This window comes from Dromiciops gliroides, chromosome 6, assembly GCF_019393635.1.
Source record: "Dromiciops gliroides isolate mDroGli1 chromosome 6, mDroGli1.pri, whole genome shotgun sequence".
In the NCBI taxonomy this organism is placed as follows: Eukaryota; Metazoa; Chordata; class Mammalia; order Microbiotheria; family Microbiotheriidae; genus Dromiciops; species Dromiciops gliroides.
This window is the reverse complement of record NC_057866.1, coordinates 153027605-153041359: the sequence shown is the minus strand read 5'-3', so window position 1 is coordinate 153041359 and position 13755 is coordinate 153027605. Positions and strand designations below refer to the sequence as shown.

General features: G+C 40.7%; 1 protein-coding gene across 1 annotated transcript in view; it reads left to right on the top strand.

Annotated features, from left to right (window-relative positions):
* Nucleotides 1–13755, top strand: part of SETD7 (SET domain containing 7, histone lysine methyltransferase) — a 73040-nt gene that overhangs the window by 47422 nt on the left and 11863 nt on the right. The window contains exons 5-7 of the mRNA XM_043973273.1: nucleotides 5978–6059; nucleotides 7948–8065; nucleotides 9173–9330. Coding sequence (XP_043829208.1) covers nucleotides 5978–6059; nucleotides 7948–8065; nucleotides 9173–9330 — 358 coding nt within the window. The remainder of the gene's footprint in view (nucleotides 1–5977; nucleotides 6060–7947; nucleotides 8066–9172; nucleotides 9331–13755) is intronic.

Genomic DNA, 13755 nt, shown 5'->3' with positions numbered 1-13755 from the left:
ACAGATTTGGGAATCACCTGTACTTTACTAGGACTTGAAGCAGAGGGAATGGATAGAATCACCTAAGGACAGAGTGTAGTAAATAGAAGAATACAAATAAAGGGAAACCAAAATCATTAGAAAGGGTGTAAGGAAAAGTCAGGAGTGTAGTTACATGTAGGATGATCAAAAAGGATAAGGACCAGTAAAAGCCCATTGAATCAGTGATTAGGATAGGACTGGTGATCTCAGAGAGAGCAGTTTATTAAAGTGATGGAGCTGAAGGACAGAATATAAGACATTAGAAAGAGAATGGCTCGTGAGAAAGTAGCTAGAGACAGCAAATATAATTTATATTTTTTTGAGGTTTGGGCAATAAAGGAAACAGAAAAGGTGGCGATACTTTGAGAGGGTAATAGGATCCAAGAAAATTGGTGGTTTTTTCTTTTATTTTTACTTAGGTCTGGTGACAAGAGCAAGAATTCGTAGACTCACCAAAAGCTAAAGCTGGGAAACAGCCTAACATGAATTCATTCATTTTACAGGTTAGGAAACTTTAGTTTAAAGAGGTTTCCTAAAAAAACAAATGTAAAGCTAGAGGGGACCTTAGAGGTCATCTCCAAAGTCATTGTCCTAAGTCTGTGAGTTAGTCAATGGCAGAGTTAGGACTTCAGTCCAAACCTTCATACCTGATACCACATTGATGAACCAGGGTTCTGGAGGAAATGAGTGGGGATAGGATTGAAGAAACAAGTTAGCTTTTTTTTTTTTTTTTTGGTGAGGCAATTGGGGTTAAGTGACTTGTCCAGGGTCACAAAGCTAGTAAGCGTTAAGTGTCTGAGGCCGGATTTGAACTCAGATCCTCCTGAATCCAGGGCCGGTGCTTTATCCACTGCACCACCTAGCTGCCCTACAAGTTAGCTTTTAAAAGGATGAGAGACCTTTCTTCATCTAAGTCAGGAGGAAAGAAGATGGGTAAAGAGAGAAATTATGAAATGGAGAGGAAATGAGGTTGAGGGAATTTGTATCAAATGGCCTTGATCATCATCTCAGCAAGGTAGGAAGCAAGGGAATTTGCACAATGAAGGTATAGGCTTGTGGCTGAGGAGAGCAGAAAAGGTTCAGAACAACTGCTGTGAGAAATGTGATAGGGAATCAATGAGAGATGAAAGAAGTTCAGAGCAGTGAGAACCGAACAGCTGAGCTGTTTGTAGAGAATGCAACCAGAAATGTCTCAACTTTCTTCAGCATTGTTTAGTATCCTTGAAGTGTGAGCATTGAAAGCAGATGATGGGGATTATCTAAACCTAGGAATGGACTAAAATGATTATGAAGGCAAATGTATGAAGAAAGATGAGATTGTAGCCAGAGAAGTGAAACCTGACATTCAAAATCTTGGATGTGGAATATATGCACAATAATCTCCTGGTTCTTCTCACTTTACCTTGCATCAGTTCATATAGATCTTGCCATAATTTTTTTGAAACCATACCCCTCATCATTTCTTTCTTTCTTTTTTTTTTTAGCTTTTTGTTTGTTTGTTTTTTGTGGGGCAACAAGGGTTAAGTGACTTGCCTAAGGTCACACAGCTAGTAAGTGTCAAGCATCTTAATCTGGATTTGTCCTCAGGTCCTCCTGAATCCAAGGCCAGTGCTTTATCCACTGCGCCACCTAGCTCCCCGCCCCCCCATCATTTCTTATAGCACAATAATATTCCATCACAATCATGTCACAACTTGTTCAGCCATTCACCAATTGATGGGCATCCCCTCAATTTCCAATTCCTTGCCACCACAAAAAGAACTGCTATAAATATTTTTGTACATATAGGTCCTTTCCTTTTTTTCTTCGCTCTCTTTGGAATACAAACCTAGTAGTGGTTGTTTGTCCTCCATTCTGAAGAGAACCATGATACCAGGGACTGATGTCATGACTTGCACTGAATTGGATTTAAATGAGGGAAGGCTGTGCAAAGTCACCAACCTCACTGTCTCCTCCAGAGCCATCTGGGTTCAGTGGCAAGATATATATCAGGATGACTAGAGATGGTCCCGGATGTTTTAAAACAATTGGGATTAAGTGACTTGCCCAGGGTCACACAGCTAGTAAGTGTCTGAGGAGAGATTTAAACCTGGGTCCTCCCAGCTTCAGTGTCAGTGCTCTATTCATTGCATCACCTAGCTGCCCCACCTCCACCCCAGCCCCCCAACCCCTCCAGCCCGTAGTGGTATCGCTAGATCAAAGGCACAGTTTTATAGCCCTTTGGGCATAGTTCCAGATTTCTCTAGAATGTTGGACCAATTCACCACTCCACCAACAGTTTATTAATGTACCTATTTTCCCACATTCCCTCCAGCATTTGTCATTTCTGATGTGCGAGGTGGTGCCTCAGAGTTGTTTTAATTTACATTCCTCTAATCAATAGTGATTTAGAGCATTTTTTTTCATATGAAATGAGATCTCTATCAGAAAAACTTGCTGCAAAATTTTTCCATGTTACTTCATTGTTTATGGTACCTCTTATCAAAATATAGTTTTCCCAATTATCTCTTACAATTAGGTCTAATTTTACTTTTACTTTGTCTGAGATCATGATTGCCACTCCTGCCTCTTCATTTCAGCTGAAGCATAATTGATTCTGCTCCAGCCCTTCCTTTCAACTTTGTATATGTCTTTCTGTCCCAAGTGTGTCTGTTGGACGCAACATATTATTGGATTCTAGTATCCAATCCATTCTGCTTTCTGTTTCCATTCTATGAATTAACTCATCCCATTCATTCTCAGTTATGCACTAACTGTGCGTTTTCCTCCATCCCATTTTTCTCTTTATTCTTCTCTCTTCTTTTATCCTGTCCCTCCTGAAAAGTCTGTCTTGTTTCTAACCACTGCCTCCCCCAATCCACCCTCCCTTTTTTCATCCCTCCACCTCTATATCTCTTTTCCAGTTCCCTTACTATCTCCCTATTGGGTAAGATAGATTTCTATATCCAACTGAGGGTGTATACAAATTTTTCCCATTATGAACCAATTCTGATGAGAGTGAGGTTCAAGTGTTGCTTGCCACTGTCCATTTTCCCCTCTACTGTAAAAGCATTTCTTTAGGCACCTCTTTTATGTGAAAGAATTTTTCCCATTCTACCTTTCTTTGCCCCTTTCTCCCAGTGAATCCCTCTTTCTCACCTCTTCCTTTATTATTTTTTAAATCATTCCAACATAATTGACTTACAACCATGCCCTCTATCTAGGTAAGTTCTTTTTAACTGCTGTAATATGATAGAGTTCTTAGGAATTACATGCATCATTTTGCCATATAGGGATGTAAACAATTTAACTTTATTGAGTCCCTTATGATTATTCTTTCATATTTACCTTTATATACTTCTCTTGAGTCTTGTGCTTGAATGTCATATTTTCTATTCAGCTTTGGTTTTTTCATCTGTAATGCTTGAAAGTCCTCTCTTTCACTAAATGTCCATTTCCCACCCTGAAGTATAAATACTATATATAATAGGTATAAATGCTATAAACACTCAGTTTTCCTGGGTAGGTTATTCTTGGTTGTAATCCTAGCTCACTTTCCCTCTGGAATATCATATTCCAAACCCTCCACTCCTTTTACCTGGAAGCTGGTAAGTCTTATGTGATTCTGACTGTGGTTCCACAATATTTGAATCATTTCTTTCTGGCTGCTTGAAGTATTTTTTCCCTGACTTGGGAGTTCTGGAATTTGGCTATAATATTCCTGAGAATTTTCATTTTGAGATCTCTTTCAAGAGATGATTGATGAATTCTTTCCATTTCTATTTTACCCTCTAGATCTAAGATTTGGAGGCAGTTTGCCTTGATTATTTCTTGAAATATGATATCTAGGCTCTTTTTTTATCATGGATTTTAGATAGTCCAATAATTTTTAATTAAAAAAATAAATGATCTCTTAAGTGAAATTTTTTTTACCTCTTTTCATTTGACCAATTTTGCTTTTTAACTTCTTTCTTCAATGATTTTTTGTGCCTCTTTTACCATTTTTACAATTCTGGTTTTGAAGGTAATATTTCCTTTAGTACTTTTTGTGCCTCTTTTACCAAGCTGTTAATTATCTTTTCTTTTTTTTGGAGGGGGGGGCAGGGCAATGAGGGTTAAGTGACTTGCCCAGGGTCACACAGCTAGTAAGTGTCAAGTGTCTGAGGCTGGATTTTGAACTCAGTTCCTCCTGAATCCAGAGCCAGTGCTTTATCCACTGCACCACCTAGCTGCCCCCAAATGCCTATTTATTCTTTTTGTTTTGTTTTGTTTTTTGAAGGGCAATCAGGGTTAAGTAACTTGCCCAGGGTCACACAGCTAGTACATGTCAAGTGACTGGATTTGAACTCATGAACCCCTGAATCCAAGGCCAGTGCTTTATTCACTGTGCCACCTAGCTGCCCCATCTGTTAATTCTCTTTTCATAATTTTCTTGCCTCACTATCATTTCTTTTCCCTTTTTTCCCTCTATCTTTAATTCATCCATTAATTCTTGCTGGCCTTGGGTTCAATTAACATTTTTCTTTGAGGCTTTGCTTTTAGCTATTTTCATATTGTTTTCTTCTTCTAAGTTTATGTCTTGGTCTTCCCTTCCACAGTGGTAGTAGTAGATTTTAATGGTGGAGTTTGTTTGTTTGTTTGTTTGCTCATTTTCCCAGCCTATTTCTTTACTTTGAACTGTATGTTGAAGATGGATTCTGCTCACCTGGAGGAGGAACTGTCCCAAGCTTCAGGCTTTTTCAGAGCCAGTTCTGGGGGTCTTTAAGCTTTTGCTGCTTGAAAGGTGATGTAGTCTGCGGAGAGATGTGGTCACTGCTTTTCCCGTGCTCTAGACTTTACACAGGAAGGGTCCTTGATTCCCTGCAGCCAAGAGTACTAGTATTCCTCTTGATCCTGAAACTGTGACCAGGACCCATGCTCCCTAGCACTTGATCACAAGCACTCTTCTCCACCTTGGAACTTTGACCTAGAACTACTTATGGACAATATAGCTGTTAGTTAGTGCCAGCTGCACACAGTGCCAGCAAATGGTCCCCTAAATTCTCTTTATGACCAGTTGTCCCACTCCCTTACTGCCTCTGGGCTAAGAGCTCACAAAGCTGCTGCTGTTGCCACACCCATTGCCACTGCTCTGGCTTTGCCCTGTGCCTTCACCCACCCCGATGTTACTGACTTCTCCTATAAACCTCCTAAATTGTCTTAGGCTAATAAATGTCTTTCTTTGACCTTTTGTTGGCTCTGCCACTCCAAAATTTGATTTGAGACATTATTTTAAAGTCATTTGAAGGGGTAGGTTGGGAGAGTTCAGCTGGGTCCTAGTCTGTACTTCACCACCTTGGCTCTGTCTCCTGTGCCCAAAGTCCTAATGAAGTTTTAAACTATTAAATTGTATTTAAGAGGAGGGGGGAAGGAATTGTCTGTAGCTACCTATTTAGTTGTCTATTCCTGGGTAATTGACCCTGTATAAAAAGTTTTATATTCTGCTAAGCAACATAAAGTAAGTGAGAATTAGCAGACCTTATTTAATAGTTTAAAACTTCACTAAGACTTTTGGAACATGATAATGTAATGTATTGAAGGGAATTCTTGATTTGGAACCTAGAGGACTTACGTTCCAATTCTAGCTTAGTCATTTACTACCTATGTGACTTTAAGCCAATCACTTGAAATCTCTGGGCCTTGATCTCATCTATAAAATGAGGGGTCTTGATTAGATGGGCTTTGAGGCTTCATGCATCTATGATTCTGTGATCCTAATGACCCAAGGAAAGTGGATGGATGTCTCATAATATGTCTCCAAATGTCATATGTTTGTTTCCTCTGCTGTAGGATTTATTTCTATTTTAGGACATAATTTGGTGTCATTTCTTTGAAACATTTTACCATTTGTTGTTACAGTGAGAGACAGAGAGAGAGAGATGAATATTTTTCATTACTACATGCTAATGGTGATTCTGCCTGGGTTTTTGTTTTTTAGGTTCTGTCTACCATTTTGATAAGTCGACACCATCCTGCATTTCTACAAATCCTCTGCTTCCTGATCCTTATGAGTCAGAGAGGTGGGTTGTTTTGTTTCCTTCAGAATTGTTAAATGACTCTCATTTCATTTATCTGATATGAAACAACTATGGATTTAGTACTAGAGCTTGACGGTGGTACTCGGTATGATAAAGTTTACTTATTCACTTAAGAATGATCATGGCTTCCCTTTACATACTTTTTTTTTTTTAAGTGAGGCAATTGGGGTTAAGTGACTTGCCCAGGGTCACACAGCTAGTAAGTGTTAAGTGTCTGAGGCCCGATACACAACACTTTTAAGTTTCAAAGTGCTTCATCTATGTTATCTCATTTGGGCCTCACAGATATCCTAGGAGGTAACTATGCAAATATTATCAACTCCATGTTAATGGATAGGATTTCAGGCTCAGAGAAGTTATGTGACTTGATGTTATTATTGTTCAGTCAGTCTATAACTAGCATTTTTTTTTCAGTTCCCCAAGTTTTATTAAAAGATAGGTGGGGGGGGCAGTTAGATGGCGCAGTGGTTAAAGCACCGGCCCAGGATTCAGGAGTACCTGAGTTCAAATCCGGCCTCAGACACTTGACACTTACTAGCTGTGTGACCATGGGCAAGTCACTTAACCCCCATTGCCTAAAAAAAAAAAAAAAAAAAAAAAAAAATTAAAAAGATAGGTAGCCATAGGGAGAATCACCCAAAGGAGATAGGTGTCTTGAATAGGGAGAGGAAAAATGGTTATATTTATAGTGAGAAAAGTAGATTATCTCCTCATTCTCTTAGTCTCCTCCTTGTGGGAGGTTCATATCCTTATAATAGGCATTTATTAAGCACCTACAGTGCTAGGCACTGAGCTAAACTCTGGGGATACAGAGAAAGGCAAAAGATAATCCCTGCTGGTGCAGTGGATAAAACACTGGCCCTGGATTCAGGAGGACCTGAGTTCAAATCTGACCTCAGGCACTTGACACTTACTAGCTGTGTGACCCTGGGCAAGTTCCTTAACCCTCATTGCCCTGCAAAAAAATAAAATAAAAAAATAAAATTCATTTCCAATTAAGATGGCCCTTTCTTTTAAGCATTAACAAGTTAAGGTAGCACTTTCTTAAGCTTTTGAAAAGGTGTCCCTTGGGAAATTAGTGAATTAGTGAAAAATTTACATTTACCAAAAATACAAAACATTCTTTTTAAAATACCCACTGAAACTAAAAACTTCAACATGTTATTGTAAGACCTTTTAAAGGTAATCCCTTCTCAAAAGAGACCCATCTTACACTTTTTCCAATTAGCAGACAAGAAGGTTTTAGTTAGGCTTTAATTCTTTTTGTTTTGTTTTGTTCGGTTGTGGCAGTTATGTCCAACTCTTTGTGATCTTTGGAGTTTTCTTGGCAAAGATACAGGAGCAGTTTGCCATTTCCTTCTCCAGCTCATTTTATAAATGAGGAAATTGAGGCAAATAGGGTAACGTGACTTTTTACCCAGGATCACATGACTAGACAGTGTCTGAGGCTAGATTTGAACTCAGGAAGATCAATTTTCCTGACTCCAGACCCAGAACTCTACCCACTGTACCATATAGTGGCCTTTTAATGTTTTGTTGATGCTTTAAAAAAATTTTTTTTGTATCACTATCACTTTCCAATCATTTGACTTGTCTCCTAATAGGACTTTCCCTTCTACCAAAGAGAAAGAACCAAGCACATCTCCCGGGTCTGATAAAGTGTATAACATTCCACCTCAACCGTTCTTTGCTTCTGTGAGCCAGAGTAGAGTTATATGTCTCTTCATCAGTTATTGGACCCTTTCTTAGCTCCAGTCATGCAACTTGCACAGGCAGACATTGTGTTCTCAGTGAATAGTCATAATCATGCTTTAGAGAGCTCCAGATCTATCTGAACCTCATCCCCACCCCTTGTTTTGGTTCTCCTTAGGGTTTATGTCGCTGAATCACACATTCCCAATGCTGGAGAAGGACTGTTTTCTAAAGTAGCAGTGGGACCTAACACAGTTATGTCATTTTATAATGGAATCCGAATTACACACCAAGAAGTAAGTGTCGCTGGGGAAGAGAAAACCAGCTAAGGAGGCCAGAGCGTATCAGTGGAAATAACCCAAGATTTTCTGTACCTTCATATCAACATTAACAGTCATTATAAAGATTGAAAAAGAGAAAAGTTGCCTTTTGGGGAAAGAACATCAACCTGGGCCTCCATTTCCCAACTGTAAAATGGTTTCGCGTTCCCCGCCCTTACTTCTTTTACAAGCGTGGGCACATATCACAAAATTGAGCTCAGACCCAAAATGGGGATCTAGGCTGAAAACTCATCAGAAACCTAAATTTAGGATCTCCTTCTGTCCTATCCCCTTATCTACCTCCTAACTTACTTGACTTGACAGTTTCTAATTCAGCATCAGGGTGGGAAATTGATTGATATGAAGCATACAAAGGGACTTTAAGGGTAGTTGTTATTTTCCTCTTCAAACAAGCTGTGTCCATTAAAAATAAATAGGAATTCTAACACCTGGGCAGACACCTCTAAAGCAGGTGATTGAGAAAGGATGGGAGACCTCGGAGAGACCTCTAAGGACACAAGGACCTATGGGGAGGAGATAGAGACACCAGAGCCCTGGACATGGATATCTTTTTTTAATTATAAAAGTATTTTATTATTTTCCAGTTACATGTAAAAATCATTTTCAACATTTGTTTTTATAAGATTTCTATTTCCAAATTTTTCTCCCTTCCTCCCTTTCCTTACCCTCCCCAAGACAGCAATCTGACATAGGTTATATTTTGGACATGGCTATCTTGAGGTGGCAGCTGGGAAGGTAGCCACTGCTATCTGCTACCTTCCTATTTTAAGTTATTGTGCTGACTAGGTACTAAGTCCACTTGTTTTTACCTACTAAAGCAGTATACATGCTATTAATCACCTCTAAATTTCAAAGTCCTGGGGCAAAATACTGAGCACCCTGGTCTACTTACGGCTCTACTTGTATGTCCCCTGGGAATGAGAGGATGGAGGGATAGATGCTCCACCACTTTATAAACTCCAAAGTTGTAAGGACACATGAGTAAATCCATGCAAAGCTCTTTATACTTCCTGGAAGAAAAGAAATAGCTCTGTGTTGCTGACGGTATTGTTTTTATGAAAGGTGGATGACAGAGACTGGGACCTTAATGGAAACACACTCTCTCTTGATGATGAGACGGTCATCGACGTGCCTGAGCCCTACAACCACGCATCCAAGTACTGTGCCTCCCTGGGACACAAGGCCAATCACTCCTTTACACCTAACTGCATCTATGATGTGTAAGTACAAGCTGGAGGTACAGAGGCCCTGTCATGAAAGAGACCTCGTGGTGGAAGGGTTACATACAGGGCATTCACCAGCAGAGCACAAACTCCGTCGGGCAGCCTGAGGTCATGAAAAGACTTAATTTGGAGTCACAAATCCTGGGTTGGAATCCTGGCTCTCCTACCACATCCCTACGTGGCTTTGACTAAGTCACTTTATAGCTCTCCATCTCAATTTCCTCAACTACCAAAACTGTGGGGGGTTGTGAGGGGGGTGGTATTGGACCAGATGACTTTTTAAGGTCTCTTGCAGCTTAAAAATCCTGTGATCCTCATCCATAAGGAGAGAATTCAAGTAGATGAGAATGCTAAGGTCTCTCAGCTCTAAACCTTATGATCATTTTAACATAAACAAGCCAATTCTCTGACCTGGATGAGGTACTAGATGTCGTTAGGGGGAGTCAGAGGTAAAATGGCAGTGGGTGATTGTTATTTCTCCCTGGTCCCCAAGAGCTGAGATACTAGATGGAAATGGTGGCCTGATCAATTTTATCTTTGAAAAATAATCGGGTGGGGAGCAGCTAGATGGCACTGACCCTGGGTTCAGGAGGACCTGAGTTCAAATGTGACCTCAGACATGTAACACTTACTATCTGTGTGATCCTGGGCAAGTCACTTAACCCCAATTGCCCCTCAAAAAAAAAAAAAAGGAAAGAAAGAAAAGTAATCGGGATGACTGAAATGTGGAGATGGTACCTTGGAAAGAATGCTGGCTTTGGAGCCGGAGGGGCTGGAGTTTAATCCCCAGCTCTGCCACTTACTACCTGGGTGACAACCTCTGGGTAAGCCTTTTCTAGATCTCAGTTTCCCTCATCTGCAAAATGGGAGGGTTGGATGAGATGACCTCTGAAGTCCTAGCTCTGCCTCTGCAGTTCTGTGGAAAGAGCTCAGGACTTGGCCTATTCAAATCCTCCATATGCACCTTACCATCCTTTCTTGGGCAGGTCTTTGCCTGCTCTGCTTCTCAGTTTGTTCTTTTGAAAAATGAGGTGACCACTAGGTCACCTCAGAGGTGATTCTATGGCTTTAAAAGGTATTAAACCAGAGAAGAAAAACAGACTGCATGCTACTCAGGCATCTATGCTTAGCCAAGGACCTGTCATCCATGTTTCCATTGCTTTGAGATCTATTTTAACACCCCTAATAAAAATAGTCACAATTATTCCTCACTTTTACACTAGGACTTTTTTTTTTTTTTGGTGAGGCAATTGGGATTAAGTGACTTGCCCAGGTGTCTGAGGCTGGATTTGAACTCAGGTCCTCCTGAATCCAGGGCTGATGCTTTATCCACTGTGCCACTTAGCTGCCCCTATACTAGGATTTTAAAGTTTATAAAGCACTTTACAAACATCTCATTGGAGCTTCATGACGACCCTGTAATGCTGCCAATATTATTACTCCCATGTTACAGATGAGGAGATTGAGGCTCAGAGACGCCTTGAAGCTTTTGGCTCATTCATTTTTTCAACAGAGAGGTCACAAAAAGACTTCCAGGCAGACTGGATATGCTTGTCTGTTCTGAGATAAATAAGGTTTTCCAAATTCCTGAAAAATGGTCCCATTGTGTCTAAGAGGTAGCATAGGGCAGCTAGGTGGCACAGTGGATAAAGCACTAGCCTTGGATTCAGGAGGACCTGAGTTCAAATCCAGGATCAGACACTTGACACTAGCTGTATGACTCTGGGAAAGTCACTTAACCCTCATGGCCCCAGAAAAAAAAAAGTAGCATAAACATTGCTTGAGACTGAGCTTGCTTTTTCCATAGCAGCTGATGACAAGTATTGGGGGTTGGGGGGCACCTATCCTACAAAATGGAGTTGCCACCAGCATCATCCCCCAACTACAAGAAGCCCAGAAACAAAGTTGAGCAGCCTAATGGTGGTGCTCTTGAAGCAGAGCTCTCCAAGACCCCCCAATTCTGGGATTTCATTGAAAGGGCAGAGTTTGTTTTTTTTTCCCACAGAAGAGGAGGGAATGCAATGTGAAGTATCCCAGTGGTTTTCTCTTCATGAGTGTCTGACTTATACCACAGGAGAGCTACAGGTCAGATCCTCAGTAATTCAAGATAAAGAGGAAAAGGGGTTGCCACTGTGCAAATCACACAAAATCATGGGGAGTGCATGCATGTGGCATGGGAGGGAAGGGGGCACTTCCAGACTGGGAATTCCCTCTGCCAGTGCCAAAAGGAGATCACATAACTTGGCCAAGGTCACACAGGTAGTAAGTAAGCATCAAAGGTGGGATCTGGGGGCAGCTGGGTGGCGCAGTGGATAAAGCACCGGCCCTGGATTCAGGAGTACCTGAGTTCAAATCCGGCCTCGGACACTTGACACTTACTAGCTGTGTGACCCTGGGCAAGTCACTTAACCCCCATTGCCCCACAAAAAAAAAAATGTGGGATCTGAACCCAAGGCTTCAGGACTTCAATCCCAGAGTTCTAGTCACTATACCACACTGCCTCTATGTGGTGCCATCTAGTTCAGTTTTCCTCAACATACCTGGTTTTGTCATATAAGGTTTTAGTTATACAAATCAATACTTCTTGTTGTTTTTTGTTTTTTGGGGGTTTTTGCAGGCAATGGGGGTTAAGTGACTTGCTCAGGGTCACACAGCTAATAAGTGTCAAGTGTCTGAGGCCGGATTTGAACTCAGGTACTCCTGAATTCAGGGCCGGTGCTTTAACCACTGCGCCATCTAGCTGCCCCCTCAATACTTCTTTTAAATACTTTAAAAATTATTCTAGCTGAATATCATTGGCAAAGAGAAGCAGCTCTTTTTGTAACTTCAAATATAGGTATGGTGGTATGTGAGTTATATTTTTAATATAAACAGTGTGCATTGTAAGTGTGCATAGTATGTTATATGTGTTTATAGTGTGCATGTGTTATGTGTGTGTTTGATATAGTGTTTTGTGTTTACATATAGTGATCTGTGTGTATATAGTGTGCATGTGATTTATGTATAATGAACACATAAGTATATATATGTATGTATAGTATACACACATTTGTGCCTATGTGTTGGACCCTCTATATAGAAGGAAAGAATGCTCATTAAGGGGGAAAGAGGTGTGTGTGTGTGTGTGTGTGTGTGTGTGTGTGTGTATGAGAATCCATTCATGTATGCCTTTGGTGTCTTAATCATTCAATGGATACAGGGGTGGGGTATAGTAAGTACAGGGCTAGCCTCGGAGTCGGGAAGACTTGGGTTCAAATCCTGCCTCTGACATTGTGCTAGCTGTGACTGTTGCTGTTTCTACCTTCACAAAATTACAGAATGTTAGAGCTGGAAGGGACCTGGGAGGTCATCCAGCGCAACCCCTTCATTTTACAGATGAGAGTGTCGAGGCCCAATGGGAGGAAAGGCCATGCAGCTCCCCCGCTAGAAAGTGGGGGAACCCAGTATCAGGCTCAGTATTTTTTTCTTTGATAGCACAGTCTCCCCAACTACCCCAAACTAAAATAGAAAAAAGGAACCGAGTAAAAATCTGTCAGATTAATAATGAGGCCATCAAATTGTCCTGTGTTCACTCTGTAAAAAACCTTTGGTGGGGCAGCGAGGTGGCACAGTGGATAAAGCATCAGCCCTGGATTCAGGAGGACCTGAGCTCAAATCCGGATGCAGACACTTGACACTTACTAGCTGTGTGACCCTGGGCGAGTCACTTAACCCTCGTTGCCCTACAAAAAAACCAAAAAAACCCAAAATACCTTTAGACCTGAGAGTCACTCACACAAGGTGAACTTTCGTGCTAAAGCTAGCTGGGTTTAAAAAAGTGTCCAGACCAGCTTGGAGATTGCCAGCTCAACCACTAACTTCTTTCTCTGCTTTCCATAGGCTTTTGATTTCAATCATGCTTGTGCAAACTCGATTCCTGGAAAAACCGGATTTTGATAGTGATATAAGATTAAGACATTTAGTACATCAGAGAGAGGTTAGAAAATGGCTTCTTCAGGGCACTCTGTACTGTTGGCAGAAGGGGGAAATTGGCAGTAGAGAGAAGAGATACATTTGAATAATATTCTACTGAGAAGTTACTGAAATTTCCTTTGAAGGAGACCCAAATACAAGTTATCCTTTTCTAAATCAAACTGTATTATATTTCTGAATTCTCAGCATGCAACCTGGATATTTTGTTTTGGTGAAGAATATCATTCAGGAAGAGTCAACTGATATGAGTTTATTGTTGTCCCACACAAAACCCATCTTTTCCTTATAATGCAATTACTTGAAAATAAGTCTCTAGTGCCCAGGAATCTATCTTCCACCTTGTATTATTTATCATTCTTTGTCAAGGGCATCAATAAAAGCATAGATTATATGCTTATCAAATTTTCAAATGATAGCAATGAAGAGAGAGAGGAGACTGAGTGAAGATTC